The sequence below is a fragment of the Anoplophora glabripennis genome, unplaced genomic scaffold (genome assembly GCF_000390285.2).
Source record: "Anoplophora glabripennis isolate ALB-LARVAE unplaced genomic scaffold, Agla_2.0 scaffold84, whole genome shotgun sequence".
NCBI classification, from domain to species: domain Eukaryota; kingdom Metazoa; phylum Arthropoda; class Insecta; order Coleoptera; family Cerambycidae; genus Anoplophora; species Anoplophora glabripennis.
The window spans coordinates 1,333,392-1,360,344 of record NW_019416213.1 but is presented as its reverse complement, the minus strand read 5'-3'; the positions used below and the strand labels follow the sequence as shown (position 1 = coordinate 1,360,344).

The 26,953-nt window shown below is 33.3% G+C and overlaps 2 protein-coding genes and 1 long non-coding RNA gene across 5 annotated transcripts; all 3 read right to left on the bottom strand.

Annotated features, from left to right (window-relative positions):
* Positions 1-2,049: 2,049 nt before the first annotated feature.
* Positions 2,050-18,318, bottom strand: LOC108904474 (neutral alpha-glucosidase C). 3 transcript variants are annotated; one of them, XM_018707061.2, is made up of 15 exons: positions 18,180-18,318; positions 18,039-18,125; positions 17,747-17,977; positions 15,121-15,280; positions 14,693-14,904; positions 14,436-14,640; positions 14,000-14,321; positions 13,703-13,947; positions 12,525-12,782; positions 3,408-3,648; positions 3,202-3,359; positions 3,022-3,132; positions 2,385-2,506; positions 2,259-2,332; positions 2,050-2,199 (listed from the first exon to the last, which is right to left on the bottom strand). In XM_018707061.2, the coding sequence occupies exons 1-15, from the start codon at positions 18,185-18,187 to the stop codon at positions 2,087-2,089; spliced, it is 2,547 nt and encodes an 848-aa protein (XP_018562577.1). In that variant the 5' UTR covers positions 18,188-18,318; the 3' UTR covers positions 2,050-2,086. The 3 variants fall into 3 exon arrangements, with proteins under 3 accessions (XP_018562577.1, XP_018562576.1, XP_018562575.1); XM_018707060.2 differs by lacking the exons at positions 2,050-2,199; positions 2,259-2,332; positions 2,385-2,506; ... (1 more) ...; positions 3,202-3,359; positions 3,408-3,648 and adding exons at positions 10,059-10,302; positions 10,362-10,435; positions 10,488-10,609; ... (1 more) ...; positions 12,021-12,178; positions 12,228-12,468 and having other exon boundaries at positions 18,180-18,305; XM_018707059.2 differs by lacking the exons at positions 2,050-2,199; positions 2,259-2,332; positions 2,385-2,506; ... (1 more) ...; positions 3,202-3,359; positions 3,408-3,648 and adding exons at positions 10,059-10,308; positions 10,362-10,435; positions 10,488-10,609; ... (1 more) ...; positions 12,021-12,178; positions 12,228-12,468 and having other exon boundaries at positions 18,180-18,302.
* Positions 8,017-8,694, bottom strand: LOC111692284. Its single transcript, XR_002763190.1, has 3 exons — positions 8,541-8,694; positions 8,252-8,482; positions 8,017-8,169 (listed from the first exon to the last, which is right to left on the bottom strand). It is a non-coding gene; the product is annotated as an uncharacterized LOC111692284 (long non-coding RNA).
* A 3,377-nt stretch (positions 18,319-21,695) lies between the features above and the next one.
* LOC108904477 (rab-like protein 6) lies at positions 21,696-26,727 on the bottom strand. Its single transcript, XM_018707066.1, has 6 exons — positions 26,380-26,727; positions 25,853-26,321; positions 25,171-25,797; positions 24,683-24,990; positions 24,418-24,629; positions 21,696-22,692 (listed from the first exon to the last, which is right to left on the bottom strand). Exons 1-6 carry the CDS (start codon positions 26,510-26,512, stop codon positions 22,510-22,512), a joined length of 1,932 nt encoding a protein of 643 aa, XP_018562582.1. The 5' UTR covers positions 26,513-26,727; the 3' UTR covers positions 21,696-22,509.
* Between the last annotated feature and the right edge of the window lie 226 nt (positions 26,728-26,953).

Below are 26,953 nucleotides of genomic sequence, written 5' to 3'. Positions count from 1 at the left end.
AGTGTCACCGATGGCCAATAATAGTGTATTTATGTGTACAGGGTGAGTCATTAATAATGGTACACAGCTTAATGGCAGATTGTTAACATCAAAATATAGTGATTGAGCCAAACATGCCTTGGTCAATTGTTGTTCCTTTTCGTTCTACGGGGTGTTAAAGTTGAAAAAGTGTTTTCAATTTTTTGCTATATTTTAAGTATGTATGGACCGATTGTCTTGAAAATTTGTAGTTTTACGTTTTTCGAGGTGGCAAATATGAATATGCAAACAGTGTTGGGGGTCACGTCTAGGGGGCGCTAGTTATACTGTCCTATCAATGTAAAAACATATCCAACTTTTTGTATTTTGCAATTTTGAATTTTTTAACTAGAAATTATTGAACTAGGTTCAATTTTAAATAAAAAAAGGTATACATACTTGTTAGAAATCGATAAACTCAACCACTTTCGAGATACAGACGTTTTAAGTTTTTGAGATTCCGCGGGAATTAAATTAGAAAATTAGCAGGTCATAAGAACGTAAAACTACAAATTTTCAAAACAATCGGTCCATACATACTTAAAATATAGCAAAAAATCGAAAACATTTTTTCAACTTTAACACCCGGTAGAACGAAATGGAGCAATAATTGACAAAGGCATGTCTGGTTAAATCGCTATATTTTGACGTTAACAATCTACCATTAAGCTGTGTACCATTATTAATGACTCATCCTGTATGTTTAAAAATTCAAAATAAAAACGTACATAGCACACGAATATGAAAAAAAAACAATTTCAGAATTGAAGAATAGAACTAACATTAGTATAATTGTAGCAAGTACAAAAAGGTTAGGTTAGGTTAAAAATTAATATTATGTCCTGACATATTTGTGAACAACTTTAAATTAGTAATTTGAGTCAGGTTCTGTTGGAAATCATGTATCCAGAACTCTGATGATAACTAAAGGTTTTTCAAAAGTGATGCCTACTGTTCATTAGAACTACTTTAACACTGATAAATGGATCCCAATTTTTTTGTGGCAGTTTTTTTTTCAATTAAAATTAAATTTTAATTATTTTTAATAAAAATGAACTGTGTATATTTGGTGAAAAATCTTGGCATAGGTATATCAGCTATGACTCCAAAATGTTAAATCTAGGAATTTGTTTTCAACATTACACTTTTTCATTAGTTGCAAAACTGGCAGAATGTATTTCAAAATATATGTATATATTATTTACATCTTCAGGTAAGTATGCATATTCATTTAGTGATAATTAAAATAAACATTAATATGAAAATTTTGTTCAGAAGTGACGATTTTATTTTAAGGGAAACATTTTAGATTACATTTTCAAGTAAATATTTTTTATTTTGATCAAATTAACAAGTTTATTGCTTAAAGTTTCTGTTTGAAAATATATATTTTTCTTTAATCTGTGGCAGTCTAGCAGCTTGACAAAATTTGAGAACTATTTCTGCGAGACTGGATTCTGCAATTTTTTGAACCGATTAATAGAAAAGTGGCATCCTTGTTTTCAAATAACTTGGCTAGTTTCTTGAATAATGAATTAAATAAAAATTTGATATACGTAAAACAAGTTTTAATCCACAATACGTTCGGATTCTGGATTTAATTGTTAACGAATCATAAAGTTGAATCTTTATGTCTATCAGAGTGCTGCAATTTGAAAAGATATGTTTTGTACCTTTTTTTGCATAAAACAATCGAAAGCCAATATTTGATAAAATCTATTACAAATTTTTCATAAATATTTTGAAAATAAATTATAAAAACAAATTGTAAAATAATTGTTCCTGCTTCCTAATTCAACAAAAGTAGTCGACATAAATACAGATTACCTCATGCAATAACTACATGCATAAGAAAATTGTAAAATTACTTACCCAAATATCAGTACATTTTCTGTAATACTTCACCTCAATCTTGATAAAACAAATTTTATTAAGACTTTATAAGAACATTTTTCACTTTGTAACAAAAAAAAAAACGAAGTTGTAATTACAATTGCAAGCTTTCAAAAGAAATGCCTATTGTTCATTAGAACTATTCTGTTTCAACAATTTAGAGGTTATCATTCATTCACAGAGATAAAATTATATCTCGACCTTCACACGTTCTCATTTGCCTCACAAAATCGATATCGATAAGAGCAGTCCCATCGGAAGTGTTTGTATATACAGTTTTCTTGACACCTAAAACCGATATTACTTGAAATTACTACATAATACGGTTACATTTACGATTTACTCACCGTTCTCCGTCGGTTCAGAAATTACAATTCGTTGAATAACGGACGACAATCCTTCGGCATCTCCGTCGATCACCCTAAATAAGATTAAATTAATCATTTCAAAATATGCCCGCAAGAATTACTTACTCAAAATGCACTCCACGGGTTGCGGGGATATAAACCATGTTCATATACAGATATAGGTTGTTATTCAAATAATCGAAACTAGTATAATCGTCTAAGTAGATTCTACCCTCGGCAGTGTTGTTCTGAAAAATTATAAACAGTGATTTTTTCGGTCAACCTCGACACAAACCGCAATTTTATGAACTCATTTCCAAACAAAAACTGTCAAGTTTTAGATGTTATACTACGTTACATATGCAAACACTTCATGATCTCAAATGGTTACAATCGACTAAATGAAATCAGCATTTGTGAAGTAAAAGTGGATGTGAAGTAAAAGTGAACGTGTAGTAAAAGCGTACGTGAAGTGATGGCGAACATGAAGTAAAAGCGAATGTGAAGTAAAAGCGGACATAAAATAAAAGAGGATGTGAAGTAATTGCATCAGTAGAGTATTTAAATATCAGGATACTTACAGAACTCCATCGACACAATTACTTTTACAAAAGTAATACATATAATTTATTAAACTCAATGCACATCGGCTGAAACCTGCATTCTTAGCTCATCAGCTAAAAGTAGATTTCAGTGCATAATCATTTGTGTACAACACGATTTTACCAGAAAAAAATTTGCCGATTAACCAAATGGGACTCACCAAGTCCACATTGATGTAAAGTGTAAAAGGATCATCTTGCATTTCTGTCGTTGATTGTTTTTCTCTGTCTTTTCTCACAATTATGCTCCCTCCTTTGTAATACACTGGTGACTGAAAGATACATTTGTTTGATTTGAAAAAAAAAAAATTCAGATTTTGGAAACAGAAAAATTATCTTACATCTTTGATAGTAACAGTGACATTTTCTACCGTGTTACCATTATGTACCGACCATGACTCGTCATCCACCCTATACCATATCTCATCGGTACCGGGGAAATTCACCGTCACTGAAGTCACACCAGCTTCGACCACAGGTCTGACCAGTATATCGCTACCTGAAAATTAATTATAAAAAAAAACAAATAGTGGTAAGTGTAACATACCCAACAGCAAGTGCGTTTCGAGTTCAAGAAGCTCCGGATAATGATAGAAAAGTGGCCTGATAACGGGATCTCCATACCGGGTGTGTTCGTAGAAAAGTGTATACCAGACGGGTATATGCTTATATCGCAGCTTGATGGCGTTTCGGATAACCTCCTGGACGTCTTTAGAGTACAAATACGGTTCACGTCTAGGAGAGGTGTTCTCAGCGTGGCCTCGATAAAACGGCAACCAAGCACCTGCCTAAAATAAAAAAAAATTAAAACAAGTTTTTATGTAATCGTTACAACTTTTTACCTGGTACCACCTCTGAAGTAGCTCCGGCTCTGGATCTCCCACAAACCCGCCTATATCCGCTCCACAAAACACCATTCCCAAAATGTTGGATATCAGACACTCGGCATAGGATATAGCGAGGTAGTCCCATCCGGCGGTATTATCGCCCGTCCACATGGCGGCGTACCTTTGGGAACCGGCAAAATGGGAACGTGTCAAAATAAACGGACGCTTTGTACCGTTGTCTCTCTGCATAAGGCCTTGATGAGTTGCCTTTGTCTAAAAAAATGTTGGTTGTTTCAGGAATTTCTCAAAGTAAAGAACTTTTTTGAATATTTTTCTAATTAATTTTTAGACCAACATATTTGCCCAAAAGAAAAAAACCCATTTACAGGACAAAATAATTGATAATTATTAAAGTTATTAATTATTAATTAAAGTAATTATTGAACTTGTAGTACTTTCAACCATTACATAGCTGGACAACTGTAGTCTCTAGCGCCATTTGCAATATGCGTGGAGAGCCACGTGGCCTCAGGGACTCCGAATACTGAAATCCGATTTTACAATCGTCGTTGCGATAGTGTTTACAATAGCTTTTTAGTGGTTAGTGTCAAAAATGGCTTGCCTGTATAGCAACTCCGTGTTGATGGATATAGTTTTAATTTATGGTGAAACAAGACAATATCTGTATCATGGTGAAGCATTTGTGTTAGTTCGTAGAAACTGAGTAAGACGGACCCAAATGTGTTTACATGTCGATTATGAACAGTTGTTGTAACATCAGGTACGTCAAATTATTTTACTATTTAAAACTACAAATTAATTTTATTGATTAATAATAATAATAGTGGCAAAAACAGTTGAATTTGCTGATAAAAAATCCATTTACAGGAAAAAATAATTGATAATAATTAATTATTAAAGTTTTAAAAGTTTTTGCAAGGTCATCGATAAATACCAAAAAAAATAGGGGCCTAAGAATAGACTCCTGAGTTCAAAAGCCTTAAAATTCATGACTTGAAATATATATTGTGTAAAGTTCCTTATTGTCAAATGTTTTTCCATAAAACCTTGTTGACAATCACCATAACTGAGAACTGGACAAATTCTACTCCATTTTCCATGGTCTGGAAATCTCTTCAATTTTTTTAACTTGATACAAGAATCATTAAAATAAACTTCTTACTTGCATTAAACCGTAGATATTGTGGACATCTCTGTGTAGAATGTTACCGTAATGAATTGTTTCAAACGGCAAAGTCTTTTCTAGAGAATCGTCAAACACCGACGGTTCGTTCATATCGTTCCAAATTCCTGCTAACGTTTCTGTAGTTCCCTGAAATTTCTCGTAAGAATACCAGCTGGCGTAGTAGTCTCTCGCCTCGGGATTTAAAAAATCTAAGTAACTTGACAACCCGGGCCAACAATCGCCTAAAAATAATACATTTCAAAAAAATATTACAAAATACAATTATAATTTACCTTGAAAATCTGTTCCATTCGCCCACTTTACAAAATAATCCTTAGCACCAACGTACACGGGATAATCCTCGTCAACTTTTATATGCGGATCCAATATCGTTACGAGTTTCTTGCTACTGGAAGATATGTTCTTCTGCATTTCAATAGGGTCGCTGAAATTGTCAGGGTTCCAAGTGAAATACCTTTTTCCGTCGGTATAGTCGATATCGAGCCAAATAGCATCCATGGGAAAATCGTTTGCGACCATGTTGGCCACCACGTCCTTCACGTCGTCTTGAGTCAAGTACGACCATCGGCTCTGGTGGTATCCCAGGGTCCACAGCTAGGAATTAAAAAAGTGTCACCACTTTTACTATTTTGTGTATTTTCTGTATGAAAATTGTAATGAACTGTTCATTTCGCGTAATGTTCCGGTAATATGTTTAAGCTACACGGATGCACTTGAAATGTTTTATTGTAACAAACTGAGACTACAAGGTTTGACTTTTTGAAATCTTGCGCCATCACAGCCTCCAGCTGAGATGTGTCACTGCTTGTCATAAGCATACAAGTGAGACCTGTTATTGTTTTTATATTTTAGTTATTCTGATAACTGTTGTTAAGAATGGAATCATGAGCGGTTGTTAGTAGCTAATCTGATAATCAGGGTAGAGGACTGAATCTATCGTCGGTGAGTGATGTCAGAAGTGTTTATTGTGCACTAAGAAGTAATGAAAGTGTAAAAAAAGTAGAAGGTAAAAATATAAACTGACAGTGGCAATACATATGCGATCCATAGGAAGATTTGTGGATTTTAATTTAAAGATGAACTTCCAAATTAAAAAAAAATCAAACTGCTAAAATTACCTAAAGATGAACAAAATTGTCATAGCAAAGAGTGTTTACAAAAAACAAATGAAGGATATACAGCCTCCAAAGTTTAACAACATTTAAATATCAATAGCAGACAAGAAACATTTTTAGACGGACTTTCTACAAAGTTAGATTAATAATAATTACACATATCAGAAGTGAATGTGGATTTCTGGATAATTGTTTAAAGGTGTTTGAGTTGCAACCAATAGGGATTACGATAGGATGTGGACAGTTGCATATTTGAAAACTGGTTTGCATATGTTTTCCGTTGCACGAACCTAGTGATTGTCACAGATAATGTGCCTTACCATAGTTGACAAATAGAAAAATTGCCAATCATGGCATAATCGAGTGGAAAACATAATAAATATAAAGACATGATGTTAAAAGTGCAATATTAGTAGCAATTGAACAAAAAGAAAGTCAATGCACTGCCATTGCACTGTGAGCTGAACACAGGACTTAAAAAGTGACTAGTACGTGGAAAATACATTCTGTAATTTTAACCCCAGTAACATTGCGAAATATTAAAAATTAAGGTAAAATAGACAAGCTGAGCTTCGCACAATAAAGGAGTAATGATATATTAAAAATTAAAGAACTGTATTGAATCTAGTATAATTATACTAGAAATCACATCTATGACTGCCTTATTGTTACAATATGTAAATAGACTTTTCTCAGTGACCACTTGTACAAATAGCAAAAACACCAACTACTAATAAAAAAAGTGTGTACGTGAGTGGTAGAATGCCATACTTGCTGAGGGAAAAGTTGCTAAATATACAGGGTGGTTCACAACTTATCCAAAAAAATTTGGGAATAGATGTAGCATGAGAAACGGAGTTAAATCGTAAAAAAAAATTATAAAATCGCTACAGTTTTCGAGAAAAAAATGATTGAAGTTGTAGTACTTTCAACCATTACATAGCTGGACAACTGTAGTCTCTAGCGTCATTCGCCTCCGAATACTGAAATCCGATTTTACAATCGTCGTTGCGACAGTGTTTACAATAGTATTTTCTTTCAAGTTTTTGTCCGTTTTTATCACACTTTGCCGCTATGCCTGTGCAGGGTCAGGTTTTACAGTAGACCAGTTTCCAGTGCCGTGCAGAAGTGTATTTTTAAATCATTTTTGAACTGCCTTTTTGATTTTTTCTTTACAAAATTGTAGTTGTAAGAGTCCCCTATGCATCTAAATTTTTTTTTTAAATAAGTTCTAAATCTCCTTGCATACTTTAGATATTTGAATATGTATACCAAGGAGACCATAAATTTGTAAAGATTTACTAAAATCTACATATCTGTTTGTTAGTGCAAAATAATTCCAAAATAGAATTGAAAAAATAGAAACATATTTTTGAAAAAAAATTTAACAGAAATAAAAGGAATTATCAATTTTTTTTACCTGTGGCAAATGCGCAACTCCCGTTAAATTAGTATATTGCCTGACGACATCCCTAGGTGTTGGGCCCGGCAGCAGAAACAAATCCAACGTCCCACTTTCGACCATAAAATAAGCACTACCATTCGTCAACTCATCACCTTCATAATCAATATCTATCCACTGCTCGGCAGCATTATTCAAAAATATTCCAACGGTTTTGTTAGATCTGAAAACCGGATATTATTCCAATTCCACGGATGTATTCTAAAAACTCACGAGTGTCCGTAAATAGCTGGGATGGAGCCGTACAATGCCATCGGTGAACCAACTTCGTAACCAGCGGTATCAGAATTTCTTAAACGATAGGGATCTGAAGAGCCATCGGCCGTTTTTCCCAAAGCTAGTTTGTAAGCGTGATGATACAAGCCATACAATCTACTAGCACCCACAAAATTCACTTCAAAGGTAAAGGCCTGGCTGTTGTCACTCTAAAATTGTTGTGAACCGCTTAACCCTTACTCGTACACTTTTAAGAGATGAGAATGAGGAATAAACCTAAGATTTTTCATAAGGCAAAATCCTTTTAATGACTCTCACTTACGTTTTCCATGACCAGCCGATTCCCTTTTAACAGCATTTGTAAGTTTCCACTGAAAGAAAGAACCACTACAAATGGGGGGCCTTTTTGCACTCTTACTTGAACGTTGGATAAACTATTGGATAATATTATAGAATCGCCTGTTATCCTCATATTATTGATACTAAAAAAAAAATAGCATAAAAAAAAATGTTGACAGTAAAAGATCGAAGAAAAGAAAAGCTCCGATAACAGTACCCACTTACAATATGAGTTCTGGTTCTCCATCTAAAGCATCTACAAGTTTGTATCTCGAGTTGTTCACTTCTGCTATTTCTAGCCTCACCTGGTCCCCTGTCAATAACGAAATTTGCAACTGTAACGACTCATTTTTTCCGTTAATTAAAGGTATATATGCCACCTCTCCGATTTTTTTAAAATTCGTCAAAACGGCTGCAAATTGGGAATCGTCATCAAGAGTTTGATTTCTCAATTTGCTAAAATAAAAAAATTTCAAAAGTGACGTATTCCTGGGAAAGACCGAAATTCACTTACGCACAAAACGGAATTCTTGTACAATTTTTAAATAAATTATGATCCGCGCAATAGGCAGATGCACAAAATGCCAATAATATTAAAAATCTGAAAACAAAAATTCAAAAAATCAAGAAATTCGCAGTAAAACTTGTCTTACCTGATCATGATACTTCCACAGCAATGCTGTTTTTACATTGCAACTATTTATCTCGACAAGCTGTTAAAAACTGAGATAATTTTTTAATCAATAATCAAGAGTCTTAAACAAACATTTCGGAGAAACAGCTCGTCATTAGTCAAAAATTTTGACGTGTTTTGTAAAGTTTTGAAGTGGTAAGATATGCATTTATTACTGTTCAAAGTTTTTTATAGACATTTAATTGGCTCATTATTTATTTCAATTGAACTTCTACAGAGTGTAACTTTAAGTAAAGGTGTTTTAAATTTTAAAACAGTAAGGTGTGTTTGTGTGTCTTTATTGTTAAATTTCTGAGATATCATGAAAAAACTTGTATTGATATTATACATGTTCAGTGGTGGGGTGCAAAAATAACAAAAAAAAAAAACATTTCAGAATGTTATTTTCATTAAATTCAAAAGTTAGCTCCCAATTTCTGTTATTCATTGAAAATGTATCTTTTTTTAAAAAAAATATGTGACTGTCTAGGAATTTAGCATAAATCTCTCTGCTTCCAAATTCAACAAAAGTCATCCACTGAATATGCGAGAAAAAAGAAACAAATGAATGTAAAAACAAAATGTTTGCGGCGAACTCTGTTGCCCTTACCTGGCTGTTCAGTAGTCTAATCGCTCGCCTGCAGCATCTACTGGAAGAGGTACGGCACACACCGTAAAGCTCGAGACGATATCCACAAAATGTACAACTCGAGACGGTATTCACACAATGTCTTATTGTCGATAGTGATGGGCGATATTTCACGAACTGTGATTTAATCACTGATATCAAAAAATCACAGGTCGTGATCGTTCCTCAATTGCAAATAAAAACGTGTTTACTCCTGTTTTCTTATTTAGCAGACTAAATATACTGCTTTAAGGGCGAATTTTGTTGAACGCCATTAAAAATATCATGTGTCGCATGTCCCAAGCGCCTTATTGACCATGTCGATGCTGTAAAGTCGACTTTCGTATATCACCATAATAATATATTAACTATCAACCGTATGCTGGCTTGTGACTCAAAAGTAACGCTTTTTAATCACTGATATCAAAAAATCACAATAACGATTCACGTGACTGAAAAATCACTAATGGTCGACTCTCTCGGTTGACTCTTCTTCCCTCTCTTCACGTCTTTCTCCCCACTCTTGGCCTGGGGAACGAGGGCGACAGAGGTCGAAATCGCGCAACATGCGGCAATTTAAATCAAGAAAAAGAAAACAATGCGAACATCCACAGAAATACATAATTATATCATACATAAGTAAATTGTAAAATTACTTACCCAAATATCAGCACATTTTCCGTAATATTTTTAAAATACTTCACCTCAATCTTGATAAAACAAATTTTATTAAGATATTATAAGAAAATATTTCACATTTTGACAAGAAAAATTAAGTTGTAATTGCATTTTCTAATTTTTAAAAAGTAACGCCTACTGTTCATTAGAACTACTCCGTTCCAACAATTCCAGGGTTTATCTTTTACAGCCTTAAAATTAAGTCTCGACCTTCAAGTGTTCTCATTTGCTTCACGAAATCAATATCGCCAAGAGCAGTCCCATTGGAAGTGGTTGTATATACAGTTTTCCTGACACCTAAAACCGATATTACTTGAAATTAATACATAATACGGTTACATTTACGATTTACTCACCGTTCTCCGTCGGTTCAGAAATTACAATTCGTTGAATAACGGGCGACAATCCTTCGGCATCTCCATCGATCACCCTAAAGAGGATTAAATTAATCATTTCAAAATATGCCCGCGAGAATTACTTACTCAAAACGCAATCCACGTGTTGCGGGGATATAGACCATATTCATATACAGATATTGGTTGTTATTCAAATAATCGAAACTGGTATAATCGTCTAGATAGATTCGACCCTCGGCACTGTTGTTCTAAAAAATTTGACAGAAAAAGTTAATATGCAAATCAGCTAAAACCTGCATTTTTGCTCGTTAGCTAAAAGTAGACTACAGTGCATAAATATTTATTTGTATGCAAAACAATTTTTACGGAAAATATTGACCGATTAACCAACTAGTGCTCACCAAGTCCACATTGACATAAAGTGTATAAGGATCATCTCGCATTTCTCTCGTGGACAGTTTTTCTGTGTCTTTTCTCACAATTATGCTCCCTCCTTTGTAATACACTGGTGACTGAAAATCAAGAAATGACAAAATACACATTAAATATTTTTTGCAGATATCTTGACAAAAATGTAGAAATTTAATGATTTAAAATTTTAAATATGTATAAAATGACATTTTGCGTTGTAAATTGATAAATATAGCCAGTTTTTTAATTAACAAATCCCCAAAGTGATTTTCCAAAAAAATGAACATAAAAAATCAAATTAATTGTCATTAATAATGTGAATTGCTATTACCCTCAAACATACTACTACTGATATCACTCAACTAAACTAAGTCAATGTCGAAGGTCACTGATACTCCGAGAATCACAAACTAAATACAGTGCTTTAATGAGTTAGTTTCGTCTAGTTATAAACACGCACATACAACCAATTTCGGTTCATGTGCAACTCGGCATTGAAATATTTGAAAAACTTGTTCCCATATTTATTTAACCACACCCATATATAGGTCTGAACTAAACGCGAAGGTGGTAGAAATGTATACGCCCAGTTGAAGAATGTGAGCGCGGGCAAAAGAAATACAAACACAGCTACATTGGGCCACTGGGCAATAAATCTCAGCTGTTGACAAGTGGTTGTCAAATTGCCCAGCAGTGCAGTGCGGCAATGCGGAATTTGGTGTGATTCTGGTAATTTTAATTTATTATACGCTTCTATTAATCATTGATATTACGGTTACGAAAGGAAGAAATAATATTATTACAACATGGCATTTTGAAGACCTTTTGAAACAGAACAAAATGAAATTTACCATATATAATAAAATATGTTGTTGGCCAAAACATATAATAGAAATTTTCTACACATATACAAATTATTATAATTTTTTATCTTTAGCAGAAAACTTTTTCAGGACGCCTATGAAAGCCATTAAATTTTATTGCCAGGCGTTTTTTTACATGTTCAACTGACTTCGAAAAGACTATACAAGATGTGCCATTAAACAAAAACAACCTTTTGAAATTTTATCCTGTATTTCATTCTGTAAATTTGAAAATAATGTTAGGATGTGGTTTTCTTTGGTCCCTTTCAACTTGTATTCGAATATTTTCTTTCTCAAATAATAACAAAGTGAACAATAGTGAAACTTGCAATTTGCCGCAATAACCAACCAACCAACTTGTATAAAAATATATTATTTTACTCACATCTTTGATAGTAACAATGACATTTTCTACCGTGTTACCAGTATGTACCGACCATGACTCGTCATCCACCCTATACCATATCTCATCGGTACCTGGAAAATTCACCGCCACTGACGTCACACCAGCTTCGACCACAGGTCTGACCAGTATATCACTCCCTAAATAATAATAATTATAAAAAAAACAATGGTGATAAGTGTAGCATACCCAACAGCAGATGTGTTTCAAGTTCCAGAAGTTCCGAATAATGATAGAAAAGTGGCCTAATAACGGGATCTCCATACCGGGTGTGTTCGTAGAAAAGTGTATACCAGACGGGTATGTGCTTATACCGCAGCTTGATGGCATTTCGGATAACCTCCTGTACGTCTTTAGAGTACAAATATGGTTCACGTCTAGGAGAGATGTTCTCGGCGTGGCCTCGATAAAACGGGAACCAAGCACCTGCCTAAAATAAAAAAAAAATAAAACACAAGTTTTTATAAAATCATTACAATTTTTTACCTGGTACCACCTCTGAAGTAGCTCTGGCTCAGGATTTCCCGCAAATCCACCTATATCCGCTCCACAAAACACCATTCCCAAAATGTTGGATATCAGACACTCGGCATAGGATATAGCCAGGTAGTCCCAGCCTGCGGTATTATCGCCCGTCCACATGGCGGCGTACCTTTGGGAACCGGCAAAATGGGAACGTGTCAAAACAAACGGACGCTTTGTACCGTTGTCTCTCTGCATAAGGCCTTGATGAGTTGCCTTTGTCTAAAAAAATGTTGGTTATTTTCAGGAATTTCTCCAAGTAAAGAACTTTTTTGAATATTTTTCTAATTAATTTTTAGACCAACACATTTGCCCAAAAAAAAAATCCATTTACAAGACAGAATAGTTGATAATTAATTATTAGTTATTAATTATTAATTAAAGTAATTATTGAAGTTGTAGTACTTTCAACCATTATATAGCTGGACAACTGTAGTCTCTAACATCATTCGCAATATGCGTGGAGAGCCACGTGGCCTCAGGGACTCCAAATACTGAATTCTGATTTTACAATTGTCGTTGCGATAGTGTTTACAATAGTTTTTTAGTGGTTAGTGTCAAAAATGGCTTGCCTGTATAGCAACTCTGAGTTGATGGATATCGTTTTAATTTATGGTGAAACAAGACAGTATCTGTATTATGGTGAAACATTTTTGTTATGGTGAAGCAAGACAACATTTGTGTTAGTTCGTAGAAACTGAGTAAGACAGACCCAAATGTGTTTACATGTTGATTATGAACAGTTGTTGTAACATCAGGTATGTCAAATTATTTTACTATTTAAAACCACAAATTAATTTTATTGATTAATAATAATAATAATAGTGGCAAAAGCAGTTGAATTTGCTGATATAAAATAGGTGCTATAGGCCAACATATTTATCAAAAAGAAAAAAATCCATTTACAGGACAAAATAATTGATAATTAATTATTAGTTTTAAAAATTTTTGCGAGGTCATCGATAAATACCAAAAATAATAGGGGCCCAAGAATAGACCCCTGAGGTCAAAAGCCTTAAAATTCATGACTTTCCATAAAACCGTGTTGACAATCACCATATTTCACAGCTGGACAAATTCTTATTTTATATAGTTTCAATTTGTTTAACTTGATACAAGAATCATTAAAATAAACTTCTTACTTGCATTAAACCATAGATATTGTGGACATCTCTGTGCAGAATGTTACCGTAATGAATTGTTTCAAACGGCAAAGTCTTTTCTAGAGAATCGTCAAACACCGACGGTTCGTTCATATCGTTCCAAATTCCTGCTAACGTTTCTGTAGTTCCCTGAAATTTCTCGTAAGAATACCAGCTGGCGTAGTAGTCTCTCGCCTCGGGATTTAAAAAATCTAAGTAACTTGACAGCCCGGGCCAACAATCGCCTAAAAATAATACATTTCAAAAAAAATATTACAAAACACAATTATAATTTACCTTGAAAGTTTGTTCCATTGGCCCATTTTACAAAATAATCTTTAGCACCAACGTACACGGGATAATCCTCGTCAACTTTTATATGTGGATCCAAAATCGTTACGAGTTTCTTGCCACTGTAAGATATGTTCTTCTGCATTTCAATAGGGTCACTGAAATTGTCAGGGTTCCAAGTGAAATACCTTTTTCCCTCAGTATAGTCGATATCGAGCCAAATAGCATCCATGGGAAAATCGTTTGTGACCATGTTGGCCACCACGTCCTTCACGTCTTCTTGAGTCATGTAAGACCATCGGCACTGGTGGTATCCCAGCGTCCACAGCTAGGAATTAAAAAAGTGTCACAATTATTTGCTCTTTCTAGTAATTTAAGTGTGTTCCGTATATTTTAGAAAGAAATTTCACGGAAATAAAACGAATTATATATTTTTTTCTACCTGTGGCAAATGCGCGACTCCCGTTAAATTAGTATATTGCCTGACAACATCCTTAGGCGTTGGGCCCGGCAGCAAAAACAAATCCAATGTCCCGCTTTCAACCATGAAATAAGCGCTACCATTCGTCAATTCGTCACCTTCATAATCAATATCTACCCATTGCTCGGCAGCATTATTCAAAAATATCCCAACTGTTTTGTTAGACCTAAAAAAATTGAACATTATTCCAATTCCACGGATGTATTCTAAAAACTCACGAGTGTCCGTAAATTGCTGGTATGGAGCCGTACAATGCCATCGTTGAACCAACTTCATAACCAGCAGTGTCAGAATTTCTTAAACGAAAGGGGTCTGAAGAACCATCGGCTGTTTTTCCCAAAGCTAGTTTGTAAGCGTGATGGTACAATCCATACAACTTACTAGCACCCACAAAATTCACTTCAAAGGCAAAGGCTTTGCTGTCATCGCTCTAAAAAATGTTTTTGAACTCATGCATTTTTAGTTGATTTGTTAAATTTAAGAGATGAGAACTCTGATTGGTACTCCCAAAGATTTTGTCACCCTTTTTTACAGTATAATAAAAGCTGATCATTTGTGAGAAGCGTCATCTAGTGTTTCTAAGTTTGATTGATTGTCTAATTATAAATATAGAAACAAGAACTAAATTTCACTAACTCTCACTTACATTTTCCATTACTAGACGATTTCCATTTAGCATCAATTGTAAGCCTTCACCATAATAAAGGACCACTGCAAATGGGGGGCCTTTTTGTACTGTTACATTAATGGTGGACGGACTATTAGTCATCGATATGGAATCCTCCATTACAATCATATTGTCGATGCTAAAAATAAATAATCACATCAAAATGTAAATCAAAAAAAAATACATTTTTTGGATAAATGAGCAAATTTAGTCCATAAAGTGAGTACTAATCTCTTGGGAGCATTAAAGGAAAGTTTTTTCCTAATATTCCTTCTAACGGAGATATCAGGTTCGAATACCTAGCTGGGTGTCTTGGCCGATGGATTTCGATCGGCCGAGGTAAGCGTCACGGACGCAGGCTGGAACTTGGATGGGTGACCTAAGGCAGGCTCGGGGACGTGGCTACCAGAGACCTGGGTCGCTCGAATGAATTAAATAATCGAGAGGTTACCGTTCGAATTAATTTTATAATCGAATGACCATTCGAATGATATACATATAATCGAAAGTTCACTTCCAAAATTTCCGACCTATCCCAAATCATATGCGAAACATGTTGACGCTAGGTAAATGAATGACTGTCGTGGATTGCGGCATTTCTTCGTTGCCAGTTGAGTGGTTCAGCAGCACGTATTTAAAATGAGTAGTCGCCGCCTAAAGAGGTCCATTGTTTGGGATTTTTTTGAAAAAAAAAATATATAGAAAACATAATTTTTGTATTATTTTCATTCATATAAATTTCTATCCTCGCCAAATAAAGCTCTCTTCTAAACCGCCCTTCAAAACCGCGCGATGCCACTCATAAAATTCCTGCATATCTTTTTTATTGTATGTCGGTGATATTCGATTGTCTCATCCATCCTCTCGGCCCGTCTTATCTCGAGGTTTTGTAGCACGTTTCAGAGTTGGAACAATCGAAACACCTGCGCTCTCGCTCCAGTAGCGCGTTTGCGTTATTCAGTGACGAATGACGACTGACGTTAGTAACGCTGTGGCCACTGTCATTCGTCTCCGAATAATCGAATGAATCTATATGGTCACTCGAGACTCGAGAGATTTTCATAATCGATATAATTGATAATTTTCATTCTAGTAGTCTCATCACTAGAGTTTTGCAAACGAATTTTGCAAGTAGATTTAAACTGACTGCACATTATACAAATTTAACAATTCCTTTTGTTTTATAAGACTAATCTATTTAATTATGTGGATGACATTGTAAACTAAATTTTAAATTAAATTTTTTTACTATGAAAATTTCCAGTGGGGGCGGCGACCCAGAGCTCCCCGCACCAGCCGTCATTGGTATGAATTTACAGTATTTATACAATTTCAGTTGTAATAATTTGTTGACAAGTTTAGTGATATTTTGCTTTTGGCACCATTAGAAAATTTGTGTAATTTTTTTTTTTATATCATTGAGGAACCAATATGAAAGTCACCTCTTACGTATCAAAAGAATGAAGCAATGCCTTCTGTTTTCCCAGTTTTCCACATCCAAAATGCGTTTCAGATGCATATATGACATAACGTTAATCATCAAATGACTTTTTAGTGTCTCACAAATTTTCAGTTTCACAAGAAATTCATCAATAATACTGCATACCATAAATAAACATCATTCGTCCTTATCAAATGACTTTTACTATCACAAAGTCTCCGGTAATTGACTGGCTCCAACAATTTTTTTTTTTATTTTGACAACTCATGCTATCGAACAGAAAATATTTTGATGATTTTTGTTTAAAAAGGTACTCTTCATTTATTTCAATGAAATAAATGGTTTTCGAGATAAATAGGTTTTCAAAATGTGCAGCAACAAATAGTTCTATTTTTTTACAAATCGTTTCACATATTTAGTTAATTTAATTTTATCAGGTCCAAAAAACCTTTGAAAAGGTTGGTTGTGGCCGACAAACAAGTTATAGATTAAAAATAAACATTTACATAATAATAAAAAATGAGAAAATGTACGTCATTTCGTCATGTGTTCAAAATCAACTCTCCGTAAAATGTATTCTCGGTACATATAAAATATATTACAAATCTGATTACAATTCCGTTATTTTCAGCAAAAGTTCTTTTCTAGGATTTAAGTTGAATAAAAGAGTTCTTTTGAATGTCCTTGCAGAAAAAACTCTAATGGACTTAGGTGGGGTGACCTAGGTGTCCATGAAACAGGACCGCTTTGACCTATCAATAAAAGTTTGATGAGTACTGATGTACTAAACAGTCAAAATGAGGTGTTGTACAATCTTGCATGTAGCTCCTCTTGAACACTTAAGCTATTTTTAAAGATTTTTGTACCTGCTGAAGATAAATAAAGCAAATAGTTCAAATATATTAAAATTAATAAAGGGTACCTTTTTGAAAGGAAACTAAAAATTCCGCACCATCTATCAGGCAAAAGTAACAACAATGATAAATAGTACAATTTCCTAAACAGAAATCATATATCATATTTTCAGTTCAATAATACATCTGTCAATATCTGCAAAAAAAAATGTTAGAGCCAATCAATCATCAAATCCTCTTATTGTAATACACTACACAAAATTTTATATCTATTTTTAATATAGACACAATCTTACAGTCTGCTACTTACGATATGATATCTGGCTCCCCATCTAAAGCGTCTACAAGTTCATGTCTCGAGTGGTTTACTTCTGCTATCTTTATCCTCACCTGGTTTCCTTTCAATAATGAAATTTGCAACTGCAACGCCTCATTTTTCTCATTAATTAGAGAAAAGTATGCCACCTCTCCCACTTTTTTAAAATTCATCATATCGAGTGCAAATTGGGAAGCTGCATCTACGGTTTGATCCCTCAATTTGCTGAAAAAAAAAAATGGAAAAACTAAACACGAATTGCTGGAGAAAACTAAAATTCACTTACGCACAAAACGGAATTCTTGTACAGTTTTTAAATAAATTATGATCCGCGCCATAGGCGGATGCACAAAAGGCCAATAATATCAGAAACCTGAAAGCAAAAAACTCAGAAAAATCATGAAATTCGAATTAACATTTCACTTACCTGATCATGATGCTTCCACAACAATGTTATTTTTTCATTTGAACTTTTTATTTCAACAAGCTATAAAAAACTTAAGATATAATCTATTTCTTAATCAATAGACTAAACATGTTAACTTATTGAAATAGCTTCTCATTGGTAAATAAAAAAATGACTGATGTTTTGAAGAGGTAAGATATGCATTCATTAAATTCACTGTTCAAGGTTTTTTCAATACACATTTAATTGGTTAGTAACAATGTAGAAGTAGTGTATCTAAAATGTTTTCGAGCGACCTCTAAAAATAAATAACAACAAACTCATAATTTTTTTTATTGAATTTGATGAAGAAAAGAATATAAATCAAACATTTATTTTTTAATTTTTTAAAATTTAAGTGTCTCGTGATTGATTTCTATTATTTTGTTCATCAAATTCAATAAAAAAAAATTATTAGTTCCTTGATATTTATTTTTAGAGGTCGCACGAAAACATAAGTACACTACTTTGAAAGTTAAAATAATTATGAGCGACCTTTAGAAACTCAAATATCGATTTGAAATTTTTAGAATCGAGATTTTTTTCAACCTAGAAAATGATAAAATAACGAGAAAAAAAATCAATTTTTGACGATTTTGGAAACTTAAAAATCTTGTGCGACCTCTAAAAAAATTTTTTTCAGCTGATTTTTTGAGGGGGCTCTTAAAATATGATAAACTAATATATTTTCACAAGAGAAACGAAAAAAAACATTCGTTTTTTTTTTGGCCGCCCTAATGTGCACGCTTGTCAGTGTTGTCATTGCTTCTTTAAGCCACCTACATAAAGCTAACGATAGAGCAAATTTGCCATAGAAAACAATTTTCTAAAAACAGATTGCTTCTGTATGCTGCATAAGTTTTTAATAAGTATTCGATTCCATTTTTTTCAAAGCACTGTGTTTAGTTTACTTCAGAGTTCATGATGGTATGGTGTGTTTGTGTGTCTTCTTTGTTAAATTTCTGTGATATTATTAAAAACCTTGCAGACAAATGAAGAAAGATAAGATTTGACAAAAAGTACATGCCATAACTCCCAGTTGGATATGCTTTCGCTGCCAGCACAAACAGTTAATGTTACACATGTCCAATAGCGAGGTATAAAAATTACGAAAAAAGGTTAAAAACAAATTCTGTTTTCATGATAAATCTTGAGAAAACAAACTTATGGTAAGCATTTCTAAAGGTCAAAGGTAGCCTTCATAAAAATGTGACCCCTATTCAAACTTACATCCTGTATAGTATTCAATAATGTTTTACCTTTATGTTACTTCACGTTTTTTCTATTAGTTTGTCTTCAATAAGACAGAAATATTTTTACAAATCTGACATCTACAAATTTGTTAAAATGTCAAAGAATCTGCATTTTTTAAATTTTTGCCGATCTTCAACTGGAATTCAATTACCTGCAAAATTTTTTTTTAAATGTGTTGCATCGAAATAAACTCTGCAAGAATGGCATCAATAAATTTGAAAAAATGTCTGAAAAAAATCGGACAAGGCTTCAAATAAAATTAATGAGTAACTTTTAATTTTTTTTTTAGTAATCTTTTTATTATGCAACAACATTTATAATATATAAAAAAGTCTAACATAAATAATTAAAACCTATATTAAAGCAGTTTTAAAACATTAAATAGTGATTTGTTTGTTCACTGATATCGATTAAATCTGTAAAGAGGAGGATAAGGTCAGGGATCGACATTTTTTTTTAATTCTATGTAAATAGAACAATTTCCAGCCACACATATTGACGAAATATCAGAACTGTCTATAACAGTCCTATAGTTTTTACATTTAGGTAAGCGAGACTTAAACACCACAAATAAATTATGGCGTTTTAAACAAAAATCAGTTTGGACCAGCAGTTCTCAATCTAATGTTACAAAGTTTTTAAGGTCTCTGGAATTACAGCTGATGATACGCAAATCAATAAAAATAGAAATATTTGTAACAAAAAAATAACTTTCTGTACTGTTCGATTATGTTTATGTGAAAAAAAAGTTTGAGAAGCGCTGGTCTAAACCACCATTGAACACTACCACTTTAGAATAAACTGACTCTTTGGTTTAAGAAACTATTATCAGTTTTAAGTATAAGAGCAGGTAAGACCAAAAATTACTGAAAAAAAAAAGAATTAGTAAAAACCAGCAGTAGTCAAACTCTTCATTTATAGGTTTCCCAGTAATCTCCGGCCTTAACTAGTGATTATGTCTTCATTTGTAAAGTTCAGAGATAATAAAGTGTTTCGGTACATCACGTTAACATTAAAGTTATTAGGGGGATTTACACATTAAATATAATCCCGATTATAAAAATGTAATTATTTCGATATTTTTTTTAATCACTGGAGTCAAGTATACAAAAATTTACTCTGCGCGCTTTTAGCAAATACTTTAAAGTTTACGGCCTGCTTAAGCCACATACAATATTACATCGAAAATGCAATTACTGATATTTATTAACAATAATTAATGTACAGGGTGTGTCAAGTTAATTGGGAAAATTTGATAAGTGAGAACTCGCAAAAATAAAAAAAAGTTCATATGAACTACGATTTAAAGCTTCATTTACAGAGTGTTAAAATTAATACAGAAACTCTTTTTTTCGGATATATCAAAAACTACTTGGCCGATTTTAATAAAACTTGGTACGTTTTTAGTAATTTGATGTAGATTTATTTTAATGAAAAATTTGAGCATGCCACTGCTTTTTTTTTATTTATAATTTTTGAGTTTGATAGACTGTCAATAAAAATACAATTTTTTTGTCTCTTATAGGTTTTGTCTATCTTGCTCAGTTTTTGAGAAAAAATAAATAATCACGGATTATGGAAATTTTAAAAAGTTGCAAGGTTTATTAGAAAAACAATTTTATTTCGTTTTATTAAGAAATTATATTTATGTTTCCAGGAGGAGGCAGGGAATAAACAAATTATATTTTCTCTAAAAATAGGCAAGATTCACAAAAAAATGCGATAGACAAAAAAGCCCTTTAGTAATTACTAAAAACATGCCAAATTTCATCAAAATTGACAGTGTAGTTTTTGAGATATTAGAAAAAGTAGTGTTTTTATTAACTTGAACACCCTGTATTTCCAAAACGAAGCTTTAAAACATATAAGTTCATACAAACGTTTCTCTATATTCCTAATAAAATGTTCCTGATTAAAATTTAAGACACCCTTTATTTTCTGGTCACTGGTCAGGAAATAAATGCAAGAAGCACCAAATTTTTAACAAAAGCGTGGACAATAACGATTAAATGGTCATTTTATTCCAAACTGTTTTTTTATGTATTTAGTGTTTTTTGAGCCACATTATGTTGATCTCCGTTATCATAAGAAATAGGGCATTGGGCAAAGTTGAATTATTACAATTTTGCATAGAAAATTCAAATATGAAGTTGTGTTAGCGGTCAATTATCAGGACAGAGAAAGGACCTTTTTATTTTCATCAGAATACCATATTATCCATTTTTACAAAGAGTGCTTTGAAAACAAAACAACCGAGTATAACTCCATGATAAATTTCGGCATAAATTAGATATAGTTCAAATTAGTTAATAAATAAGTTTAAAGAATATCTCACAGTTCTTCTAGTAGAAACATTTTTAATTCCTTAAACTTCGACGTCTATGGAAGTTTACCCGAACTCTCAAAATTTCTTTTGTTTTTCCAAAGCACTCTTTAAAAAATGGATAATGTAAATGTAATGATATGTTATACGACATATCATCATAATCAGAAAAACGATGGGAATTCGAAAATGCTAAAATCCAAAAAGACCCCTTAAGACAAATGAAATATGAATGTTGTTTCTCCAATTCCGATAGGCATCAAGGCCATAACTTCAAAATTTAAAAAAAAGATGGATCAGATTTCTCCTTGACATGTTATTTGTTATTAAACTGAGATCACCATTGTGTGGTTCAAAAAATGAACACCCCGTTTAAAAACGAGATATTAAAAAATGCAATTAGATCTTACCGATTCGAAATAATGTGAAACAGAATTAGACCCAATAGTCCAGAACTGTCGAAGGGTAAATAAAATTTAGGAATTTTTTAGTCCCATCACTTTCTTTCAACGTTATAATAATAATACGTTAAAAAATCAATTCCTAAATTCCACCCGTCACGAGCCCCTTATATAAAATATTTCCAATATACACATACAAAAAGGTACCTCACGAACAGCGACAGCTTGTTAACTTTTTTCCACAGGATACATTTTAGAAGCTTAAAACGTGGAAGGCAAGGCGAGACCGTTATAGATTCAAGACGTATTTGTATTTGATTATGACGGGCATGTGCTAGATGGCCTCGTACGCCGCGTCTATAGGTGAGCTTGTTGGGCCGTTGAGGAACTCCTCCAGCTCATCTCTGTGAGAGGAGGTCTCTTCCCTGGACCTCCGCTTGTGCTTCCTCTCACTCTTGCTGGAGTCCTTGTGGCGGTCTTTGTCCTTCGACGATTTTTTCTTTGATTTCTTCTCAGTCTGGGCATTGTGAAGAAACATCCAGAAATTAGAATGAGTATGTCCCACATTGTAATAATAAATTTATTTACTTTCAATAGTACTAAATATACTAAATAGTTTTCTCTATTTTTTTTTTATTTTTAGGTGGCTGGAAAATATTTAAACAAGTTTTTAAATTTAAGGCATTTGTTACTATTAGCCCTAATTGCAGGAATCAATAGAATGGAAGACATCAAAAAATTCTATTCTAATCCAGCATTTCCTCCTTGTAATGACAAGACTAAAGTAGACAATGCATATTCACCTAACCTCTATGTTAAATGTCATATTGAAAAATGTTTTTGTCATGTTAATTTTTTTATTTCTTTTTAATCTGAAAATTGTGGAAAACAAACAAAAATTAAATCAGGAGTGTTCTATATACTTTTTTATTTAATTATTTCAGTACTGCAAAAAATAAACCTAGATTTTTTTGGAATTGTACTTATAGTGACAGGGCTAAAGTAGGCAATGCATGTTCACCTAACCTCTATGTTAACTGTCATGTCAGCAAGTTTTTTGTCCTTTGACGATTTTTTCTTTAATTTCATTTTAATCTAGAACTTGTAGAAACAGAAAATATGAATAGATGGGTGTCCCACATAATTTGTTTTTACTTATTCAATACTACGTGAAAGAATAAGAATCCAGTTTTAATTACCAAAATTTTAAAGTTTTTTGGAAAGTATTTAAATAAATTCAAGCAAAAAATATAAGATTTTTGTCCTCACTTGCCTTGGTTGCAACAGTTAATGAGATAGAAGACGTTAAAAAGTTCTAGTAGTTCTAATACACCATTATCTACATGTAGTGATAGGACTATAAAATAGGCATTGCATGTTCATCTAACCTCTAAAGCAACTGTCACATTGAACATTTTTGTTCTTTATCGTTTTTTAATTTCACTTTAATTTAGAAAAGGTGGGAAAAATATAAAAGTTAGAATGAGTGTCCAACACAATTTATTATTTACTTAATTGATAGGAAAAAATAAACCTACTGTTCCTTTTTCACAGAATTTCTGAGTCCTTGGCAATTCAAGTTTAAAAATTTAAGACTTTTGAAACCACATTTTTGACATTTTGAAACTATAGTAAGTTTTTTGTCTTTGACAATTTCTTTTATTACTTTTTAATCTAGAAATTGTGGATAAACAGAAAAATTAAAATGGACATGTGGCACATATTGTTTTAATATAAGAAAAAATAAGACTATAGGTTTTTTCCCAAAATTTTTCGGTATTTGAAAAATATTTAAATAAATACAAGTTCATAAATTCAAGGTTAAGCTGTAGTAGTTCCAGTACAGCACTGCCTACTTGTAGTGATAGAATTAAAGTAGGCAATGTATGTTTACCTAACCTCAATGTTAATTGTCTCATTGCAATGTTTAAAGTTTCGTGCACTAAAATGTTTGTATTTTGAACATGGTTTTCACTTTTGGATAGTGTTGTGGTGTATTTTGTATATATGGTTACTGTTATTTTTACTCTGTATACAATAGAATTTGTCAAAGTGGATGATTGTAGCAATAATTTTCAACTATTCTAAAGCTATCGACACTATGAAAACGATAAAAAATATTGAAAATTATAAATTATTAGATGTTGATCTCTTTATAATATTGTATAATCTTACATAATCATAATCTACATAAAAGATTAAAGGGGACATTCGAATTTCAAATAAAAAATGTGGCTCTTACCTTGTCTTTATCCTTCTTCTTCTTCTCCTTCTTCACAGAGCTCGAAGTGTGTGTACCGTCGCTGTCGCTTACCACACTCCCGTTATTGGAGCTTTGCTTGGACATGAGCAACTCCATGTGAACGTTTGAAGACGTCACGCTAGTGCTGTCGTCATTAGCCGTGCTGTTACTGTAATCTAGAGTCTGGCTAACGACCGAATTATCTTCACCACCTGCAACGAAAAGAATTAAATAAAAAAAATTCTCTCTCAAACACCAATCACACCTTCTGGGGACCGTCTCCACTTGGTATCGGCTCCTATCCAGGCGTCGTAGGCGTCAGACGTCAGCTCGGATATTTCTGAATTGATGGTAGAATCGAACTCATCGTTTGTCTGTTTCATGTCGTAGTCTTCGGGTACGGTCTTTTCAATTTCCAGTTCGCTGCTCTCATCCGATCTGACGATTCTCAAGGGAGCGTTTAGGTTCGATTCTGGTTTTTTAGCAAACTTCACAGGCTTGGAAAAGGAGATTTCGTCCGGTTCACAATCTTCCTGCAGCTCGGACACCAGAGGATTTCCCGTATCAGTGTCCCTGAAAACGGAAAAATATGTTTTTCATATAAAGTTAATAATTAATAAGTTCCTTATAGCTTCCGTATAAATACGACCTCATTTCAAAGTTACACCCTATATAATCGCGAAGTAATATACAAAAAGTTTAATTTTAAAAGTTGGATCAGAATTTCATATAAATAAATATAATTATACTTACGATTCGCTCTGTTCTTCCTCCTCTTTAATATTACTTTGCATATTAAACTGTACGTCATCAAGAAACCCGGTAAGTTGTCCTCCTTCTGGACAAAACTCCTCGACAGAGGTAATTGGACTTATCTCCAGCCTCCTCAAATCGGGTATACCATCGCTCACTCGCGTATCCACTCCCAATTTGGACACGAACCCAGAACTCATGCTAGAACTCTTTGACACGTGAGGTGTAAGCGAAGGTACCTTGCCTTGAGCCAAGTTTCCAAAAGGAATGGGTTTACCGGCACCGATAACAATCGGACCGCTTTGAGACCTCTTCATATCGCTGGGAGGGGCATTGGGAGGAATAACCGGTAGTTTTGGAGGAATGTTTGCGTTTGAATCGGCAATTTCCCTACGTTTCTTCACTAAATTATCGAGGAATTTACCGTAATTGGCCTCGTCTGAATCGCAGAACATGTCAAGTTCTTGGATTGTAGCGTTCGTCTCGACCTCATTTCGCTCAAGTTGACGCAGCAGGGTTTCTCTTTGCAGTTGTAGGAAAGGTAGGTTGAAAAACTTGTGTAGCAATTTCAAACCAAAGCCGTTTCGCATGGATGATTCTGAATGGCGAACCTGGGCAGTCCGAGTACTGAAATATTTTAAAATATACACAAATGCATAAATTGATTAAACATACGACATACCCTGCAATCGAATCAATGTAGAAATTAACGTGATCGGCAGTAACAGTCCTGTGATGGGACATATCGCAATGATTAGACAAAATAATAACTGGAATGTGGCCAGGTATTTTAGGCAGTTCCCTTTGCACATAATCGAAAGTCCAAGTTTTGGTCAAATCCAACATAATTATAACTCCATTCGTCCCTTTATAAACATCCAAGAACTCTGCATCTAATGCATGTTCGTCTGGTACCTCCAATTGAGAGTTTTCCAGCTTCAAGCCATCAAAATGTTTTTTCTTCTTGCCACGATCTACAACATCCCACACTTCCACTTTTACAACATCATCTGTGGCTTTATAATTCCACTGTATGGAGGTAACCTGAATTTCCTCTGTCGGTATGTACTCTTCGACAAACTTTTTCCCTTGTAGTCGATGAAAGAGGCAAGTTTTTCCTACGTTTCGATCTCCTTTTATTACAATTTTCACTGAAAATTAATATATAGAAGTTAAACCATAACTTATTTTTAAAATGACAAGTCTTACTGTTATATTGTACCCCTCGTGCAAATTTGCGTTGCAACGAGGAAGACATGGCTTGGTGACTGGGTGGCCTCCCCATAGAGTTGTTTGGAGAGCCATCCCCTTTGCTTGCCAACCTTTTGATAGCAGAAAACATTTTTATTCAATAATCTTAACCCATATGGTGATTTATTTCTTCAACATTATACTGTTCTTTCGAAATTGTTTATTAAGATAATTCAATCACCAATGCAAAACATCAACGAAAATCAGTCGCAATTTTCTAATCACATTTTATTGTTTTTATTTTTTATAAAATAGGATATTTTGAAGCACTTTCTGTTTATCTTTAATTTGACAATTAACACTCATATCGCCAACATTGACATTTGTGACCTTAAAAATAGAAGTAAATTATGTGTAATTAATATCTTTTAATTACCGTTTGTTTTACTTCTTAATTTTTAAACATAAAATACTTTTTAATTGATTGACCTTTATGACCCATAAAAAACGAAACTAAAATAAAAATAAACCAGGGGAACTTGTAACTTAAATTATTTCCTGTAGGTTGGTTGACATGATTACTTGCTTGATT

Coding starts and splice junctions, on each gene's coding strand:
- LOC108904474 (XM_018707059.2), bottom strand. Junction 14,905..15,120: donor ATCGTCTAGTAATGGAAAAT/GTAAGTGAGAGT, acceptor AACATTTTTTAG/AGCGATGACAGCAAAGCCTT. Junction 13,948..13,999: donor CAATGGAACAAACTTTCAAG/GTAAATTATAAT, acceptor TATTATTTTTAG/GCGATTGTTGGCCCGGGCTG.
- LOC108904477 (XM_018707066.1), bottom strand. CDS start 26,512: ATGTTTTCTGCTATCAAAAGGTTGGCAAGCAAAGGGGATGGCTCTCCA. Junction 24,630..24,682: donor GTGGAGACGGTCCCCAGAAG/GTGTGATTGGTG, acceptor TTTTCGTTGCAG/GTGGTGAAGATAATTCGGTC. Junction 22,693..24,417: donor AGAAGAAGGATAAAGACAAG/GTAAGAGCCACA, acceptor CACAATGCCCAG/ACTGAGAAGAAATCAAAGAA.